Source organism: Epinephelus moara, chromosome 12 (assembly GCF_006386435.1).
Source record: "Epinephelus moara isolate mb chromosome 12, YSFRI_EMoa_1.0, whole genome shotgun sequence".
NCBI classification, from domain to species: Eukaryota; Metazoa; Chordata; class Actinopteri; order Perciformes; family Serranidae; genus Epinephelus; species Epinephelus moara.
In genome coordinates, this window is record NC_065517.1 from 9,656,460 (window position 1) to 9,677,264 (window position 20,805).

At 40.0% G+C, this 20,805-nt stretch overlaps 1 protein-coding gene across 1 annotated transcript in view; it reads right to left on the reverse strand.

Annotated features, from left to right (window-relative positions):
- Positions 1–5,605: 5,605 nt before the first annotated feature.
- Positions 5,606–20,805, reverse strand: part of enah (ENAH actin regulator) — a 118,209-nt gene continuing 103,009 nt past the window's right edge. The window contains 6 exon segments of the mRNA XM_050059004.1: positions 5,606–10,884; positions 12,240–12,297; positions 15,774–15,858; positions 17,754–17,801; positions 19,257–19,323; positions 19,603–19,654. Of these exon segments, the coding sequence (XP_049914961.1) occupies positions 10,847–10,884; positions 12,240–12,297; positions 15,774–15,858; positions 17,754–17,801; positions 19,257–19,323; positions 19,603–19,654 (348 nt within the window). The 3' untranslated portion in view covers positions 5,606–10,846.

The window sequence follows — 20,805 nt, forward strand, 5'->3', positions numbered from 1 at the left end:
GTAGGTGGAGTTTTAAACAGAAGTCACACACATCCCCCCTTTGTGTAGAGAAACTGCTGTTTTGCTCCACCTGGTATGCAGCCCCCTTTGAAATGAATGAAGTTGTAAACACCCACCAAAAAGGCGATACCCTGTTGTGTTAACACTGCAGTGCTGTATTAGTTAAGTTTAATTTTCTTGTGGAAGGATACATCTGAGTAATTTCCTTTGATGCGAAAAAGAAATAACGCATGTAACACTGCAACACTAACTTTACTCCCTATCCTTTCATTAATGCGCCATCGAATGTCAGATTAATATACTGTCAAGTGGCAAGATTAACGATCGATGTAATTTCACTGTAAATTGTAATGTAAACTATTTATCACAATGACATAAAGCAACAGATGTAAACTATTCTTTGAAAAATCAATTAATTAAGTTAACAGAAAATATTTGCTCTTCCAACCCTTGACATCTGGGTTTAATCTGGCATTGTCTCCTGCGCAATTTCCATAGCGTTATGATTTGTGATTCTACATGCGGAAATTACGATTGATTTGTGGGACTTCTATACATTTATTTCGTTAATTTTCCAGAATTATTTCCCCCGGTGGTCCATACAGTCAACATATTTTACGGCTGGACACACGAATGCGATCTTGGCTTGTCTATTAGTGTATTAGTGAGATATATTCTTTATGCCACAGCTAAATACTGATCTATGGGAGCTGTTTCTTTAACGAAGTGCGCCTAACGCTAGCTTTGTTAGCTTAAAGATAGCCCTAATGCAGCTGCAAGCAGCAGAAAGAAAGGAGGGAAAACGTCATGCATTCAAATACTGCTGGCGAAGAAAACAAACGCATCAGCCAAACTATCAACCCGCGAGCACATGTGAATAAGTTTGGCACAGCTGAATTAAGTGACGTATCCCAGCAAAACACTTAAAACATTTCATGCACAAGCAATCACAAAGCTGACCGAGCTAATGTTAGCGTTACAATCTAATAAAGGTTGTCTTTGGCTGAGCAGGCGCGGTCTAATTTCTGGCAATCGAATGGGTGCGTACCGTTAATCTGAAGGTTAACGTCAGTGTCCGTAACGGCACTGTCAACGTCACAGTGCTGTTGGCCAGAACTATCAAACAATTTTAATAAAACTATGAGCCACTAAGGGGAAAGGCTGCCAGCTTATATACAACCTAACAGTTCCTAAAGTACTTTTATGAGCACAAGTGGAAACAAGTCAAGGCTCCAGGAAATAGTCGGAGCCTACTCACCGAGCGCCGTTATACAGCCAGCTTGAGTTAGCTTCGGCTAAGACCTAATTTCCCAACAAAGAAACCAAAAGCGATTTGCTATTTTGCATTACAAGCATATGGGTTGGAGGGATACACTTACCTTGATAATACGCGAGTCGTCCCAGTGAATGAAACTGATAAAATAGTCCTTGACGAGACGAGGAATTAATAAATTAAGATTTATAATTTAAAAACTGACGGTGCTAGCGTTTGACGTAGCGCTCCTTCTCCCTCCCTCTCTGGGCAAAACCCACCAGTGACTAGGAAGGCGCGAAGGCTGCTGATTGGCTTATTCAGCGTTCATTTCAAACAGCTCTGTCATCTGATTGGTTGGCGGTGGATTTTAAATGACTTGGGATTGGCTGTAAGGGAGTCACGACTACTTTGTTTACTGGTGTCAAATTACCGTCCGACAAAATGGTAGAAGTGGCAAATGGATACCTCATAATAAACCTTGCATCTATAAATGGCAGAAACACCTGTTGCTTCATAATAGGCCTAATTTAATAAAATATTACCAACACTAAAACAGAGGCTATAATGGCTAAAATTAACATAATAATGTAAGATAATAATTACCACTATACTTAACAATGTCGCCTGCTATTACAATACCAAGAGCAAGAATCTTGGTGAAATTGAGTGGACATCAAATTTCCCCTGTTAACATCCATTCTCACATTTGTGAGAATGTGATTTTCAGTGTGTAATAAAAATTGAAGAAATTGTATGTTTTCCATTTTCTGTCGGGGAAGCTGTTATCATGCTGCGCTACTGGAAGAATCAAGCTCCACAGACAGGTGTATTAAACCAATTGGAAGGGTCAGTATTGTCAGACTGCACTGTTGCACTGTGTTCAGATGTGATGCAGAACTTAGTGCATTCATTAAAACATTTACTACACATTAAAGCAGATGCTCAAGCATATTACTAAAATTATGTTACATAGTAAACACATATCTGTCCCCATATTTCTGATATCATGAGGAAACCATAAAAAAGAAACTTTTCAAGGATTAATTGAACTGATAATCTGCAATTCTATAGCATCTCTGTAGTAAAGTGCACCATCAGCTGAAAGTGATTGCATCAAACCACCTTCAGCAAGTGAACCAAGTCACTAGAACATGACCTTTAAGTAGAGAAGAGTCAGTAAACGCTGCACGCCTTGTCTAATATAAGCAAATGCTTATGGGTGACCTGAGTGTTTTGACACTGCCGCTCAAACCCTAAACTCATAAACACAATAAGAGGAGGAAAACTGATTTTGAAAATTCAAACTCTCCAATCCAATTACAGCATCAACCTTCTCTCAGCTTCCTCATCTCGGTCTCTCTCTCTCTCTCTCTCTCACTGCAGTTCAGAGTGTTTTGCTGTCTTAGTGCAGCTGTCGCCACAGTGCAGCCCTTCTCAGGCTGCAAGTCAAACAAAACCTCAAATGAACTGCAGATGCACTGCCAGACCTCCTCATGCCCCGCCCACAGGAAGCATTGGTGTAAGTGAAGCTGCACAGAAACAGTTAGACAGGCAATAAAGTGCGGGAAGTCTCTTTAATCTTAGACACAGGCAAACCTGAAGTATGAGAATATTTGTGGCAACTGCAGTCTTTGGAGGTGTCAGCCAAAAGGTATAAATTAATACATAAATACGCACACTGGCTGATGGTAAATGATACTGAAGAAAAGTCATAAGCCGTCACTGTGTGTTTTAAAAAAAACTGTCTCAGAATGCTTTCAACATTTCCTTTTGCTTTTTTCCACATCTCTCCATCTCTCTCTTGACCAACTCCTGTTTCTCTCATGTCATACACCAGCGACCCCAGCAAGTGACCCAAGTTTTCTGAGAAACATTCAATGGACAGCTGAGTTTGAACTAAAGGATCTGCAAGTAGTTACACAAAAGCAAGGGATCCACAAAAATAGCTGTGCAGGAGTGGGGAAAAAAATGACAAAACCCTGATTTTGCACAATTAAAAAAGACTTCTTCAAAAATATTGACGACGTGTAATGCATCTGACTCTGGTGGGGAGGGTCAGTACAAAATAATGTGAGTATATTCCTTGTGGCTGAGTACACTGGAAGTGCAAACCATAAGTTAGCAGTACTGTAAATTCAAATCTTGGTCTTGACCCCAGTCCTGTCCTCCTTTCACCCTCCAGCAAGGCAGCAGCAGTTTGGCTCAGCTCACTGAGAGGACAGCACAATAAGGAAGGACTGCAGAAAGACACCATGCATCATCAGTCACGCTTACAGATAAAAAACGTTGCATGCACTCATCTTCCTCTTCCTGTTCTCTGCTGAGCGTGAGCGTAAGGCGCTGTCAAACATGCTGTCAGAGTCACTGGGCTGGGGAACAGAGGCCGACCTGGTGTACTGACAGATGAGGGCACACCAGGAGGGATTAAGGCCTGCAGGGAATTCAAAGTCAAGATTTACCTGAAGTGACACATTGTACCATTTGAAAGAAGAATTAACACAATTTTCCTCTTGGAAATTAAAATTTGGGTTTATAAGCAATACAACTTTACCCTTTATTGCTCAATTGAATTCACCCAGGGGTTTTGCTGCTACAGCCTTACTTTGACTGGTATGACAAGTAGCTTATAGTGGCTAATGTTAGCTAAAGTTAGCAAACTATAAATAGATATTTCTGTGTAACTGATATTAACTGTGTAACTGAGTCACTTCACTGACTTAAAGGAGCACTGCATGCCCCGAATGACTGTTTGCATATCAGTAACTCACCCCGTGTTATGCTGAATTCATTAAGAAAACTTTATCTTACATGCCTCTATGGTGAATGAAGAATGCAAAAACAACAAGCATTCTTCACGAATTTAAGTAAAGGGAGACCATGTTTGTCAACAGCAAAAAGATATGAAAACAACTGTTAAACTCTCATATGACTAGTGCAATATAATCCATGTCTCATTTACGTAGTCGTACACTCAGTAATTCCCAATCAGAGAGCCCTTTCTGATGGGTACTGAAATACAAGTGAAACGTATCTATGCTCTCTTCATGGCCATGACTCCATTTACAAAAAAAGTAATTTTATCGCAGAATGGAGGAGCTGCTGGTCTACCACTGCCTCATTTAATTTGTTTATGTTATTGTGTGACTTTTTGTGAATCTGAACTAACTCTTTAAAACACAAAGGTTATACAATAACACAGACTGATCAAGGCAGTGGTAGACCAGCAGTTCCCATGTTCAGCAAGGTAAAATTATTGTTGTTATCAGTGGAGTCTGGATTTGAAGAGACCATAGGACCCAGACACACCAAACTGACTTCAGAGAACTAGCAGCGATGAAAGCCCCCCTGCTTTATCCCCTGGCGTTGCCGTGTCTCAGCCAAAAAGTTGCACACGAACACACCATAAAGACTTCAGCCGATAGACGACCAGCACCTACATTCTGCACTTGCAGGAGAGGAAATAATTCTCCACACCAGTAGACGGTGGTCATCTGAAATCATCATTCAAAACTGGAAACCGGGAGTTAGCACATTGACAACACAATCCAATGGTGAAAGAGCAAAGCGTGTTTTCAGTACGCAAGTGAACAATAACACAAATCATCAGGAACTGTTTCTGCTAAAGAGCTTGTGGTTAAAGAAAATAATCTTAACTCATGAAACAAGTTTGTTTTGGTCCCACTCCCCCTTGACTTTTGCTCTTTGTTTACTTTTCTCACTTCTGTTTCTGTTCTTGTGCGCTAAGCTGAACTACTGATCAAAGTGATTTCATTCACTGACGAGCTCCACAGTCGTCGACACTAATTAACATGCATTAACCAACAGCTGACTGTTGGCTTAGTGTGTCAGAGCTTATAGACCAGGTTTTACTTTCCCCTCAGATCCCTGGATAAATGAGACTTATGCTGTAAAAGTTGTGTGAGAGTTTGTAAATGGATGTTTTGGTATAGTTTTGCTGTTGTTAAAAGCCAACCCCTATGACTTTAATTCATCAAAAATATTCTCAGTTTTTGGATTCTTCGTTCACTGTGGAGGCATGCGAGAAAAACTGTTGGTTTTTTTTTCACAAATTCAACATAACATGGGGTGAATAATCAATATACAGATTATCATTTTTTGGGTGAGGTATTCCTTTAAAGAGTTAGTAAATTATAAAGTAACTATGGAGCTCTCACCTGGAGTTTGAAGAGAAAACATTGGCAAAAATGTTGTGATGATGTTAAATGCTATGATTGCAAAGATGCAAAGAGGCATTCTATGTTTGATATTTATTATAAAAGTCTGCAAAATAAGATGAGGCCAACACAAGTAAAGCTGAAAAACCCTATTCAAGGTTCATAACTGTGAACATCATTTTAAAAGAAACAACTTCTAGTCTTGTATTGCAATTTTTATTTAATTTGCTCAAACAAAACAATATGTTAGCATGTAAGAAAAGACTAATTAACATGAGAACAGTATGGTACAATGCAGATGATAAAAGAATAAATCTGGAAACCCATCCATTAAAACTTGCTTCAGCCAAATTCATCCCTGCAAATTCACAATTCTCTCGGTTCCCTCGGCAGAAAACTGGGTTTACGGACAAAGAGAAATGTTTCCATCAGCAATCTGACATCAACGTGGAGCAGACCTTACTGCAGAGGACAAAACACATTTCCAAGTGTGTAAAGAAAGCTAAGCTGCTGAACACACGCAGTTTCTGTGACATTTAAACGGTATCACAGAACACTGCAGTCAGACTCATCCGGACTTTATGTTTAGAAAAATCATCTCAGAGCGAAGATCATCTTTTAACTCTTCCAGGCCTCATGTCTCAAAGGCTTGATTGTACTTCAGAGCTGTTAGAAAAGCAACCTCACAACTGTGTGGAAATAAACACATGTATGTAAAAAAACAAACATAGGAGATCTTGGTGCAAAGATGTTTTCTTGGTGGGGAACAGTAAAAAGGTCATAAAACTCTCCCTTCAAATCAACATGACCATGATGGAAAAAAAAGCCAAACTAAATAACAACTGCATGTGATCATAATGACAGTCCCTAGATATTATTACTAGTCATCTTTATATCTTTGACATATTAAATGCAACTTCGGAACAAGGCACAAACCACATAGCTTCACAAAGAGATAAACTTTTACTTGATCCAAACATTTCACCCTCCATCCTGTCCAAATGACTGAACATAGAGACAGACATCTTTCTTTTTGTTAGATCTCTCCACAAAATGATACAAAAATAAGAAAGGCGACTTTGTTGAGAGTGATTACGTTTAGCAAGAGACTGCCGAGTTGAATCCTTTGGTGAGAAAGCCACACTGTTGGTGACCGAGGCTCTGTTGTCAGAGTATGTTGGATTGCTCTGTGGGTTTTTGTCTTAAAGTGCAATCGATGCTGTGTAAACACTCAGTACAGGGAGCCTCTTGGCTGGGTGTTTCCATTAGAAAAAAATGTGGATGAGAAGATGAAACAACTCCACAGAGAGAGCATGAAACAGACCTGACCCTAATTAACCCATTCATTTTTCTAGTCACAGTATTTTTAACAAATTTGAGCCAATCTGAAGCAAATGAGAGAGAAGCGGAGGGAGCACTCATTTTTACTCAAATCTGTGACTTCTCATCTTCAAACATCCAAGCCCTTGAACACAGAGTTGTGTAGTATGAGATCCAACAGCCACAGACAGCCAACGATTAACCAACCTTTGTCTAGGATTCTGGGGTACATGCAAGACATCATAACTCCTTAGCTGCTTCTCCTGATCTGAATTTCAAGGGACACAATGTTGTACACTAGGATCAGTTCAGTCATGAGGGAATCTACTCAGCATGAGAAAACAGTTGTACAGTGTCTTCTAGAAAGGTGATGTTGTCACCAGGGTTATCGACAGGGAGAAAACAAAATTTTAACAAAGATTTAGTGTTACAAACTGAGAGTGTGGAGTTTCAGCAGCCCAGTTGTCAGAATAAAATGTTGGCATTGTACGTTTCTGCAAACCACAGATATGTTACATTTGTACATTTCACATGTATCACAGTAACTTCTCTAAATTGACGTACTTCAGATTACATGTATATGAGCTGACTTTGTCATCAGGAGGAGGAGGGGAGAGTGGATGGCGTGACACCTTGGGGAGACACCTAGGTGAGACAATTGCCAAGCAGCAGAAAGCAGCACACCACTGTTAAAGACCAACAAAGCCAGGTATTTTTAACAAAACGCCTGGATATTTCCAGCCACGTTTGTGGCAAAAAATCCTGGTAATCTTAATGAGACTTTGGGACATTTCCAGCTGTGTATGCGGTGGCAAAACTTGGTATTTTATAACAAGATGTCAAGATAGTTCCAGCTGTGTTTGTGGTGGCAAAACTGAATATTTTTTTAACTAAATGATCGGACATTTCTACCTGTGACTGTGGCTACAAAACCTGGTATCCCATAACTAGATGTTAGGATAGTTCCAGCCGTATTTGTTGCAACAAAACCAGGTATTTTTAACGACATGTTGGGACATTTTCAGCTGTGTCTGGTGTGACAAAACCAGGTATTTTATAACAAGATGTCAAGATAGTTCCAGCTGTGTTTGTGGTGGCAAAACTGAATATTTTTTAACTAAATGATCAGACATTTCTAGCTGTGTCTGTGGCTACAAAACCTGATATCCTATAACTAGATGTCAGCATAGTTCCAGCTGTGATTTGTTGCGACAAAACCAGGTATTTTTAACGATATGCTGGGAGATTTTCAGCTGTTTTTGTGGTGACAATACTGGGTATTTTTTAATGACACGTCGGAACATTTCCAGCCATATTTATGGTGACAAAACCAGGTATTTTGAGCCAAAACATGATCTTTTCCTCGGCCTTACCAGGTGATTTTTCTGCTTTAACCTAACATGTTAACCACAGTGTAGTGTAGACATAAAATTGAAAATGTAAAGAAAGTTTGAAAAATAACTGCTATATGCGAAACGTAGAAATTGAACATGAATCAAATAAATATAACAAATCCGTGGTTTGTAGAAACGTACAACACCAAATTCTATCTAGTGATTGTATTGTTCAGGCAGGGAGTGTCTAATGAAAGGATGCTATCAGGTTGAATTATGGGAGTTGTAAGACTAAAAATCAGGATATTTCTGCCCGTTACTGATTAAATTTTAACTGTTCTTTTTTTCCCCAAAAAAGGCCTATTGCAAGGCTCAAGATTTAATGGAACAGCAAAATTAAATCACTGGAGTGCCCCTTTAAGTTAAAAATACTGTTACTGTTGCAAAGGAGCTAGAGCTGTGACATTAAGGATGAACTGTGGCAATAGTATGCACACTGCATTGCCTTGTGAGTTCTCAATCTGATGTATGTAACTACTGAGATATCACAAAATTCACTTCATAGATGCTAAAACACAACACTTTACAACTGTTTTTAGATATCCTATCACCCTGGATTCCTTTGGAAAGTCAAAAGGTTGTTTTCAAGCTTGTCCCGCAAACCTCACTGTGGGTGGCTGTTAGACCGCTGTATTAGTGGAACTGTCCCTCCTCAGGATTTCAGAGTACAGAATTGTAACACAGGTTTGTATCTGTTACTTTGACATGTGATCTTGGAGCAACAGCTACAGTATTTGGAAATCAGTCTTGCAGCTCCCAACATGTCCCTCTCAGGTTGATTGTACTTCAAGTTAAACAAACATCACTAAACTGACAAAAAAAAATGTTGAAACAAGAGTGTTCTTAGAATAAAGTGACAGTCCTGTTATCTGTGTAACATCTCAGGGAAAATACAGTTTCTCATTTTAAGGATTTGACATTGGCAGGAGAAGAAGGCAAAGAAAAAAAAAGATGAAACAAACACATCATCAGTAAGCACTAGAAATAGTAAATGGCACATTCAGGTCCTCTTTTGGACACCATCTCTTACACATTTGGGATGTCCCGTGCACCTTTTAAAAGTTTTACTTTATAAATGCAGTAAAGTAACTAAAAATAATAATAAAGGATAAAAAATCAGTTCAGCTCCAATGTGACTAAAGACACAGTTTCCTTGGAATTTATAGAAATCAGAAATTAAAAAAGGGAGGGTATTGTGATTTAGAAATGGTGCTGTTCCATGAAATTCATGTCTTACAGTGCTGCGCTGATATTCTTTCATGTCAGCCTTCAGTTTAACAAAAGATCTGCAACAGAGTTGACAAGAAGTGGCGTGGTGTGTCATACAGTGACATTGTCTAATGGGGGCTCAGGAGGGCCAAAAAGGACAGACGGACATTGAAAAGTGTTTGTTGGTGTCAGGACTGGGGCAGGTGGGCTTCAAAATAGATGCTACACTTATTGCTTGTAATAAAACTTGCGACAGGTAATGCAATTTCGTGGCAGACTTGTGACCCTCACCGTATAAAGAAAACAACCATACATGCACCAAACGGAGTACCTTAATGTGACAGACGTGACAAAGAAAGGGGGAAGAGAGAGTCTTCAAATCAAACCCGTACAGGAAGGGAAATTCAGTTCTATCTACACGTCTGGCCATGGTCAAAAAGCATGACAGGTATTAGCAAATCAGCACTTATCGTTGACGGAGAAAGTTTGGTAGAGAGCTACAATGGCTGCCGTCTGATAGGCAGCCATCCTCCGTGTCTCGTCCGCCTGCCGCTCAACAGTATGAACAAAGAAATGGAAAGTGTCAACAGAGCGCTCACTTCAGGAGGGAGACGACACGAAGAGACAGACAAGACAGCATCCTGTTTAAAGATTGGATTATTGAGCTACTTGATATGGCCGTAGATCTACACTGAAACAGACATGGTTGATAGATGCTTTTTTTTTTCTAAATAACTTTTTCTCTCTTTTGTACATATTCAGGTTAAAATAGTATTTGAGGAAGACAAGCTTTACAGTGTCCTGCAGTGGTGGACTTCACCAGAGACTGTCAGTCCCCCATACACACTCTCTCACACACACACACACACACACACACACACACACACACACACACACACGCACGCATGCACGCACGCACGCTACCCCTATGGCATTATGGGAAAAAAAGTTTTTATTTTCCATCCCCACTTTCTTCCTGTCTCCAAACTCTCTTAATAAAACGTGCCGTTTGATAGTAAATCACAAGATTCTTAGCATCGACGTTGCTGTTCACTTATGCGCCAATGGTTAATACAGTATCATTGAAGAGTTCAATATAGTTTTCTTGTGTTTTTTCTTGTTATTATAGGACAAAGAGAGAGAATTCATCTTTGCATAAAGACATTTGCTTCTCTTTCAGACCGTGCACTGTCCTCCAGGATGCCCTCGGCAGGAGGAGGGGGAGGGGCGGGGAGGCAGCGGACGCACAAGGCTTCGTAGAATGGATTCTGTGAGTCACAGCTATCAGACTTACAAGCCTCCCACCACCACCCTGTCCATTGTTATTCTGTCCGATGCTGCCCCAAATAATGTCCTCTCTCAGTATTAATATGATTATTGTCATCATCCCCGTTTTTGTTGATTTTATTTTCCGCTGTTGTAATGTCGTGTCTTTAAATTGACCGTGGTTGTCTGTCGGGTTGTGTGGATATAGATGTTGTGAAGAGGATCCTCTATGCCGTGCTGGACTTTCCCAGCTCCTCCCTGATTGCTGAGGAAGTAAAGAGAAAGACAGAGGTGTGCATGTGAGAATCACCCAGCTGTTTCTGACCTGAGCTCGACTCTGCCTGGGAAGAAGAGTTCTAGCTTGGTCCTACCTTTTCAGAGGGCTGTTGCAGCAATGTGTGGCTTATAGTAAGGTACCAAAACACCACTTACAGTGATCTTTTTAAGTGGGGTTATATGAGGTACTTATCCATAGTCAATGTATTACATACAGTAGGTGACTTTGGCACACCCCCAGTTTGGAGAAACAAACAGCATTACTGCCACAGAAGCTAAGTAATGTACTGCTATGGACGAGGGCAACTCAGGTGTTCATCTCCTGTTTTCCCAATGGAGTTTGACTTTGAAGAGATGATGATGTTTAACTAGTTAATGATGTACATTACTGTTGGTGGGGCAAGAATGATGAGCGGTCTGATGATCAGACACAGTTTACAGTATATAAAGTCATAAAGTGTATGACCACTTGTGTTGAGCTTTTTACCATGTTCACAAAACTCAGCAATTACTGTGATAAGTACAATAAGTCCCAAGTTGTGATAAATCAGTAGAACAGAGCAGTAGTAGTATTCAAGGCTGGATCAACCCATTAGTGGATGTTGTGGGCCCCTATGAGCCTCCTGTGTTTTCTAATTTAGTTTGTAATCAGGCCTTGCTCATGTTTCATTGCTCTAAGTATAACCCCTGGTAGCATTGCTAGGTGCATCATTATTTTTGAAAGGCATGTTACTTTATATGAACTTCAGATCCTCACATTTTGGCGTGAGGTGTCACAAACAAGCAGCTCATAAAATTGATCAGAAAACTAGAACACATTTCTGACATCCCTCTGAAAAGGTTGGACCAGCATGGGGCTGCTCTGCCAACGTACAGTAGTGTCTGTTTGGGCTACTGTGCTGAATGAAAACCCTCAGGCAACTTGTCTGCAGCAGAGCAGCACACCGCAAAAGTCTGCCTACTGCTGCAATAACATCAGTGCTGCAGCTCCATACACTGAAGCATGTGAACAGGCTGCTTATGCTCACATGAACATAAACCACATTCTGAGTTGCTATAAGTAATGAGTCATAATAACACAGTACCTTTGACAAACGTATTAAGGTATGACAAGAGACTATGTTTCACTTCCTGTCTTCAGTCAGCATTTCAGTTTAAACATAACCCCTGAAAATATCAGCTATCTAAACAGTTCAAACAAGACAGAAAGAAAGATAAAACAGACAAAAGACAGAGTAACCACTGCATTGTCAGTTTTATGTGCTTGATGTATAGATTTACTATTAGAGAGATGTCTAAATGTTTGCTGTATGAAAAGAGAGCAGAGGTTCCAGTGATAATTACCATCAATGAGCTCTTCTTTTAGCTTTGACAGCTCCTTCCTCATCTCATCCAGAATGTCCTAAAAAAACAAAAAAAAAAAGTCACCTTACAATACATAAACGTGATACATGTCAGACCTCAGAGACAAGACAAAACAGTCTTTCCACCTTCCACTCCCCTTGGACAGTCTTTAATGCTAAAAAACATAAAACAACATTTTTCTCAGATTGTGTATCTCTGCACTGTCACAAAAATCACCAATTAAAGCTTCTAAACCCAAATCTTCACAACCAGGCATGTTCCAGCAGGAATATGATCCGAAATTTGGGAGAGATTAACAACGTCTGCAACTGAGATTGCGTGATTCCCAGGTGCTAGCATGTAGCTACATGTAGCAGTGTTGGCTGCTTGCAGCCAGTGAATGACTGTAACAGAGTACAGTGGCGCTTTCTGCTGTGAAAAATGCCCAATAAAAGCGGCTAAACCACAATCTTAACAACGAGGCATGCTGCAGCAGGAATTTGATACAAAATCAGGGGAAAAATAACATCGGCAACAAAGGTTACATGTTTCTCTGATGTTAGCATGTAGCTAGATGTAGCAGTGTACGTAATGTAAACACTTGGAGTAGCGTGCCTGGAGCAGATGAACATATAAAGATATCTGTCACGAGCTGACGTCAGCTTGTCTTGAAAGTAGAAAACTAGAATTACCATGGCTGTATGCCTCTGTGCACCACCACTGTAAGTTTCTTACAGTTTACATCCGTGTCTGAAAACATGGATGCTTCACACACATCTTCCCCCCAGCAGCACAGAAGATCTATACAATCAGCACTGTTTCAGGTTGGGCACCCAAGATTAGTGTCACCAATTAAGCATCTGACCAAATGGCTCCCCTTCTGTTCCTGAGATATGGTGTTTAATGCCAGAAAAGTGTTTTATGCAGAACATTATGATGTCATAGTGAAGCTGACCTCTGACCTTTTGGATATAAAATGTCATCACTTTATTATTTTATCCTATTAGACATTTGTTTGAAGTTTTGTCATAATTTGTGTAAGAATTCTTGAGGTATGGCCAAAAACATATTTTGTGAGGTCACACTGATGACTGACTATGACTTTGATCTCTGACCTTCGACCACAAAATTCGAATCAGTTTATTCTTCAGTCCAAGTGGACGTTTGTGTCAAATTTGAACAAATTTTCTTAAGATGTTCTTGAGATATTGCGTTCACAAGAATGAGACAGACAAGGTCACAGTGACCTTGACCTTTGACCACCAAAATTTCAAATTAATTCATCCTTGAGTCCAAGTGAAGGTTTGTGCCAAATTTGAAGAAAGTCCCTCAAGCTGTTACTGAGATATTGCATTCACAAGGATTGGACTAATGTACATACACACATGTATGGATGGACGGACAGACAATCTGAAAACATAATGCCGTCGGCAATTCTATCGCTGGCACAGGGGCATGATGTTTTCGATGAAAAGCCTGAAGGTTTTGCTCACAAGGATTACTTTTACATATGTTAACCTCATTATTTGAAATGTTGCCAATGTTTAACATAAACATCCAACACTGTAACACTGTATAAATGACTGAAAATTCAGTCCAGTTTGAGAGCACATGCTGACACAGAGAGACAAAGTTTCCTCTGGCTTTTGGATTTAGTTGGGTGGAGGCACTGCCAACTGGCAAAGGGAGATTCTCCGTCTTCCTTACAAAGTAGCTAATCCCTGTGTAGGGACTCCCTGTGAGATTAGGCCTTAAGACTCACTTAATAACAGCAAGACGTAAACAAAGTGCGAGGAGATTAGTAAATCAGTATTATGGAGTTTGAGCTATACTCTTTTGCCTCCAAGTCAGGCTGAATGAGAAAGTGTAACAGCGAGTATAGTCATATACAGGTGTCATCTGTCTCGTGGTCCCACTGCTGTGAGGAGCTGTGGTAGCAGATAGGCAGGGCTCTGAGACACTCTGGACTTATCTAGCAGGCTCACTGACAGAGGTCAGAGGGAGGAGCTGCCTTATAACAGCACGGGTCACTGCACACACCCACACTGTTTCTCCTCACACCACAGCTGCATAATTAGTTAGAGGGAAAAAATGACCTTCCCTGTGTCAGTGTATGTTATGGCTGAGATGAGCAGTTTGACTGCATAATCACAATGAAATCTCAAATATAAGCATCTTAATAAGCAGGTCATTAGTAAAACCAATTTAGATTCATTTTTAAAAACTCACTACCTTGGGTTATAATTACATGAAGACCTCAAGAGTTTACTTGTCACAGCTGTGTTTCATACAAATGTATTTGACTAATATTAATGATTATCTATGGATATTATGGAAATGTCAAAGGTCTCATGTAAGGCTGCTCCCTAATAATCAATCAACATTTGTTGGCCAGAAAGGTGATAAGTTGGAAAGATTTCATTGGTTGCTTGGTTAAAGAAACTATTAGGAGCTGCGCCTTGTCAATATACATCAAAAACTATATGTCTGGACCATGTGGGTATTTAATTTGAAAGGACAGACACAGGAAGTGGCCACGCTCAGCAGCCAGACAGGCGTCACATTAATTTCCAGGGCTGGTACCTGCAGTTATTACACAGGCTAGTTAATAACATGTCGGGCAGGAAATCCAAAGTGTGGGATCATTTTGAGAAGGTGAAAGACGAACCCATGGTCAAATGTAAACTTCATTCGTTGACTACAAACATGATGTAACATCTGAAACATGTAAGTAGCTACATGCCCATTAGCCACTTAGCACAATCATTACTGCTTTGGCCCTAAATGACGACTACTGGTCGACTAGGAAAATTCTAAGTCGGGGGCAGCCCTGATCTCATGCTAAGTAGCTGCATAAAATGCTTGGGTGGTTGAAATAGTACGGAAAAATGCATATGTTTTGGAAGAACTGAGCATATGAGCATAAATGAGATAGTGATTATACTGGACGAGTCGTGTGAGTTTGTACATGAATGTTTTGATATAGTTTGTTGTTAAATACGCAGACCCCATTTACTTAAATTCATCAGAGTTTTCTCAGTTTTTGGATTCCTTGTTCACAATGGAGGCACACAAGAAAAAAAAGTTTCCTTCATGAATTCAACCTTATATGAGGTGAGTAATTGATATACAAATTATCACTTTGTGGGTGCAGTATTTCTTTAAGAAATCCAAAAAGGTGAATCAAAGTAAATGAAATTGGAAGAAACTGAAGCAATTGCATTAAACCATTTAATATGTGAAAGCATGTGTAAGAAGCAAGCGTCAGTGACAAAGATGTAGAACACTGCACTGATCTATATGAAGTAGAGCACCAAGGTAAAAACTGTTACACAGCTGCCTTTTTCTTGTCCTAACAGATTGTCTACCAATTTCAAGAGGAATGTTATTCTGGTTGGCTGATTTTTCTAACACTGATTTTGTCACATATTGACACAGCTAGACACCACATGACAAAATAATATTCCACCTATCATGTGCAGTGACATAATGACAAAAACAAGTTTTCAAGTCCCTGGATGTCTGTTCACCTACCTGTTTCAACCTGTCATAGTCAACAGATTCTGTTGGCACACCGTTGGCACTTAAGGATGCAGTAGGTGTAGGAGTGGATTTAGGTCTGCGAGGAGAGACAGAGCACACAAATAAACTCAGCGGAAAAGGAAGAAAAGGAGACAGAGGATGAGGTGGAAAAACAGGACGCTCAAAGGTCAAAACTAATTGAATTATCGTGATCACTAAAACCACAGCATTTGACTTCATTACCAGCATCTGAAGTACTATTAACTAGCATTGAGACTACAGCATTAGACTGCAACTCATCTGGACTTTAAGAGTAGCTGGATAATTACGACACAAACTGTACATGTCTAATGTAAAGAAATATAATTTGAACTTTTATGCTGTAAACCTGAAAAAAACATCACGATTATCATCACACGCAGGGAAGCTCTTTCCTGAGCCTTTCAGTTGGTTGACAGCAAAAACCTAATGTACTGACTTATTTGCTCAGGTATTCTCTACTAGTTTCATTTCATGTGTACAAAAAAAATGGTGCCAAAACAGTAGTTAGAAGCAAACTCCTGGTCACAGCATGCACACACACTTAAGGAAGTGCACTCGCCTTGACATGCATGTAAGCCCACAAAAGCAAACACACACACACATAAAGAGATGATGTCTCAACAACTTAAGAACATCCTCCTTTTGTGCAGCAGGTGTCCGTGTGTCATTTATTTCAAATATTCCTCAAAAAGACTTATTTCTCCCGTTTGCATCTGTCAGTGAAACCTGCTGCCCAGGTGCAACCTATGAGCAGCTCAGCTCCTTTTTTTCTCCTCGCATGTCTGAAGAAAAGCGATAAGCCAGGAGGATGCCAGCAAGTCAGGAAAGCAGCTGCACTGAGAGAGGTCCTTACGCTATGTGAGAGTCATCAGGGGGGGAAATTCACTGAGCAGCCAACCACTTTCAAGAGAGGAAGTGTGACAGGAAGGAGAAGTGAAAGAAAAGGAAATGAGCTCGGCAGCGGATCATGTAGTAGCTATGGGGTGGAAATACTGCATACCGGAACACGGAAACTGTGCTTGTGGTCCTTTACTTTTCAGATTGTTTCCAGTGTAAAGATAATGCAGGTAGAGCGAACTAAAGAAACTGATTCAAAGTCACAGCTGCACACTTTACTCTCAGTCCAATAAATGTTTTGTGTGCCTATAATTTTTTACAATCGTCAAAAGAAGAAAAAGGGGAATTCATAGAGGTTTCTTTTACAATTCAACAGCAGTTTGGCCCATTGCCATAAATTCTTCTTTCATCTGTAATTTCATACTGAGTGGATGATTTAATCCATATCATTAGAAGTCAACAAAAGTGTAAAATGCTATAAAAACCTGCAGCGTTACGAGATCATGTGCTCTAAAAAGTGTGCTCAGGTCTCTGTGGGCCACATATTAAAGTTACTTATAATAAACTGGAATAAAAAACGCCCATCTGGTCTCCTCTCTCGTGCATGTGCGCGCACACACGCACACTTACACTCACGCCTTATCTGTGAGCGCCTGCTGGATCTGCTCTGGCTCTACAATGATAATACTGTGCCAAGTCTCCTCTGCACTGGGCGGACACACATTTCTGTGTGTTGGTGTGTATGATAGGGTGGGTGTACAGTATGTGACATGCACATTTGGGTTTCCCTCTTTTAAAGAGAGAAAGAAAAAGGGCAGCAGGCAGAGCAGCATGCAGAAGCAATGACTAGATCACATTAGAAATCAATAATTGGTTTAGGAAGCACCACATGACTTATTGTACCGGATGGCACGTATCAAACAGCAGACAGAGCTAGCCCCTGCAGGTTGGTACATTTGGAAAAGAACACAAAGACAACACAGGATTCCAAAGGTTTCATCCAAGCATTTGAAGATAACCCCTCTCCAATAAAACCACGTCCATCACAGCAAACCTCGATGATTGTTTTAAAGAACAGGATTTCTCAAACTCTCCGGGGCCTTTTCTCTCTACCTGTTGGAGGAATCTGCTCCCATGGGATTTCTCCACGGAGACTCTCGTCTGTGTGAGCAGCAGAGACACTGACTTTACAAATTACAGCTTAGCATCTATCTGTGTGTGTGTCCCCAGCATAATGAGGTGGCTTTGGGTCAGGACTGTTTATAACGGCCACTTAGCTTTTTTCAAAAGGCTACTATGCACTCATTTTCACACTTCCTTACCTTCCTTATTTACATTTCATTTAAAAGAATGCTACTGAACCTTAAAACACACAAACACATATTTTTCCTCTTACCTGTAGTGCTATTAATTATATATATTGTTTTGGTGTGAGTTGCAGAGTGTTGGAGATATCAGCCATAGAAATGTCTGCCATCTCTCCAATATAATGGAACTAGATGGCACTCAGCTTGTGGTGCTCAAAGTGCCAAAAAAATACATTTGAAAAACTCAACAGCAATGTCTCTTTGCAGAAATCATGACCTGGTTATTCAAGATAATCCACAGACCTTGCTGTGAGCAGCTTCATGTAGGAACTATTTTCTTTCTATCAAACTACACCAACCAACCATATGGCCGCATAGAAGAAAGCGTGCATCTACTCATAAACAAGGGCCTGTGCTCATGATAGCACAAGACATAAATATTAATGGCGTCCTCCTTGGCTGACCTGTAACGTTAGCTAGCTCAGTTGTGCTAGGTGAGGTAGCAGTAGATGCATGTTTCCTTCTGCGCAGTGATACGGTTGGTGGGTATAGTTTGGTAGAGAGAAAATAGTTCCTACATGTTCACAAGGTCTGTGGATTATCTTGAGTAACCAGGTCATGATTTCTGGAAAGAGACATTGCTGTTGAGTTTTTCAAATGTATTTTTTGGCACTTTGAGCACCACAAGCTGAGTGCCATCTAATTCCACTTATAGTATTTTGGAGGGAAGGCAGACAACAGCTGATATCGCCAAACTCAGCAATTTACATCAAAACAATCTAGTCTAATCTAATCAAACTCACCCTATAAGCCAAAAAGGCTGGATGTTAACCACCAAATGTCACCCAAAGTTATCAGTGAAATTAAGGAAACCTAAATCTAGAATGGACAACATCCAACAAAATCAGTAGTCTTAACAACTGCTTAGCTAAATTTGACACTACCCTCTTCATCTTCATTCACACACAGACACCTCAGCTTAAAGTTGGGTGTCTGACGTACATATAACGTGCACATGAATGCGGCACAAGCTTAAGTGATGTTAGCCACTGCTGAACGGCCCCAGCAGTGCATCATGCTAAAGCTAGCTGATGCTAATGCTTTAATGTGCCCCTGTGGTGGATGTTTAGTAGCATCGCTGCTAGCCATTCAGAGAGGCAACACACATGAATTATGATGTAGATACAATATACTTGGGAAAATTAAACTTGTGAACAACTTTAGCATATAAAATGTACTTTCAGTGCAACATTACACAACAAATACTGAGAAACTACATGTTGAACAGAGAAGGGGAGATGTACTGTACCTTCCGATAACTGGAGATTTGCTACCGTTCATGGTGTTTGTTCTTTCCCATGGCTTCCTGGGCATGTCTAACGAAAAACAAAACAAATACACGGCAAAAAAACATGAAAACAGAACTCCTCTTACCAAATGAAAGAGTTCAGCTATCTGGTGATGGTAATCATAAAAAAAAGCAAATTAACTTCCAATAACCAGAAAATAGCAGATCTGCAGTGATGAAAACTAAGGGGAAATGTAGATTCATGCTAACTTGGATCACTGTAGCCTGTATTAGGAAGATGCATATTAGTTCCTGTTGTTGTTTCTGATGTTTCCCCTTCAGTCTTCAGATTCCCTCTGAAACTCACCTGGTGTGCTACAGGCTGACACTTTAGGGGTTGTGTTTATCTCGCCCTCCTCCTGTTGAACAGACACACAAGGTTCAAAGGTCAAACATGAGTCCCCTCAGAGGAGAGTTTATACACAGACTGGATAATGGGTACGGTTTGCAAACACCAACATTAAGACACAAACAGATTTTGACTGTGTTTTAATTAAAGTTCAAAACACCTGAGATCATAGCTTATGTGTCAAATCAAATGCTATAAAATAATAAAGGGGTAAATAACATCTCAAATAACACCACCCACTTGATTTGTGGTCAAATGATTTGGGATTAAAAAATGTATCTGAAAATTAAACAAATAAAATTCAAAATCTGAACACGTTATTTACAAAACATTAAACACATCTTTTTGAGAAGAGTTTGTATGTATGTATGTTTTACTTTCATTCTATGAACAAAACAATATAAATGCACAGACAGTAAAACATGGCGGCTGGCAGTGAAAATGTTTTTTTTTTCACAGGGCATGTCCTCTGGATGGTAAAGTATCATTGGGTCATCGTCGACATAAGTCAATACAGCATCGATCAATGACCACGTGAGTTTATTTACCAATTCTAAGTATTAAATGGTGAAATGAAATATGTACAGTGAGAATTGGTCTTGTTGTAGCAATGGCATTTAGGCTTTGCTGTGCTGACTGAGACTCTAAATACAGGATTTCGTCTGCGCAAGACAGATGTGCAGACGGTAAGAAAATGGTGACCAGTAATTTCAACAATTTCAATTTCAACCTGTGTAGTGCATAGGTGATTTGTGAGGACTGAAAACTAATAAATAATTAATAATAAGTTTCTTTAATTGTTGTTAAGTCAATAAGTTGATTAAGTCAATACAAGGCAACATTCCTGCAGATGTTTCACATTAAAAGCTGACCACGAAGGGGACAGATTATGCCCCTTGAGCTGCTGGAGGACCTTTCATGTGAAAGATGTGCACAAGAAGTGTCCAGTTTCATTGATGTTAGCTCGAAGCTGATCAGACAACATCAATGTGCAAGTGACTGGAATCAATTAGCAAATTAAAGCAGCATTTCTGTTTAAAGAGAGAAAGTCAGAGCAGCAGAAAGGAGAGTCTCACATGCACTGATGGAATAAGTGTTGTAGAAATGTACACTGTAGTTTATTGATCACAACATCAAAATCAGGGAAACATCCTCCTTAAA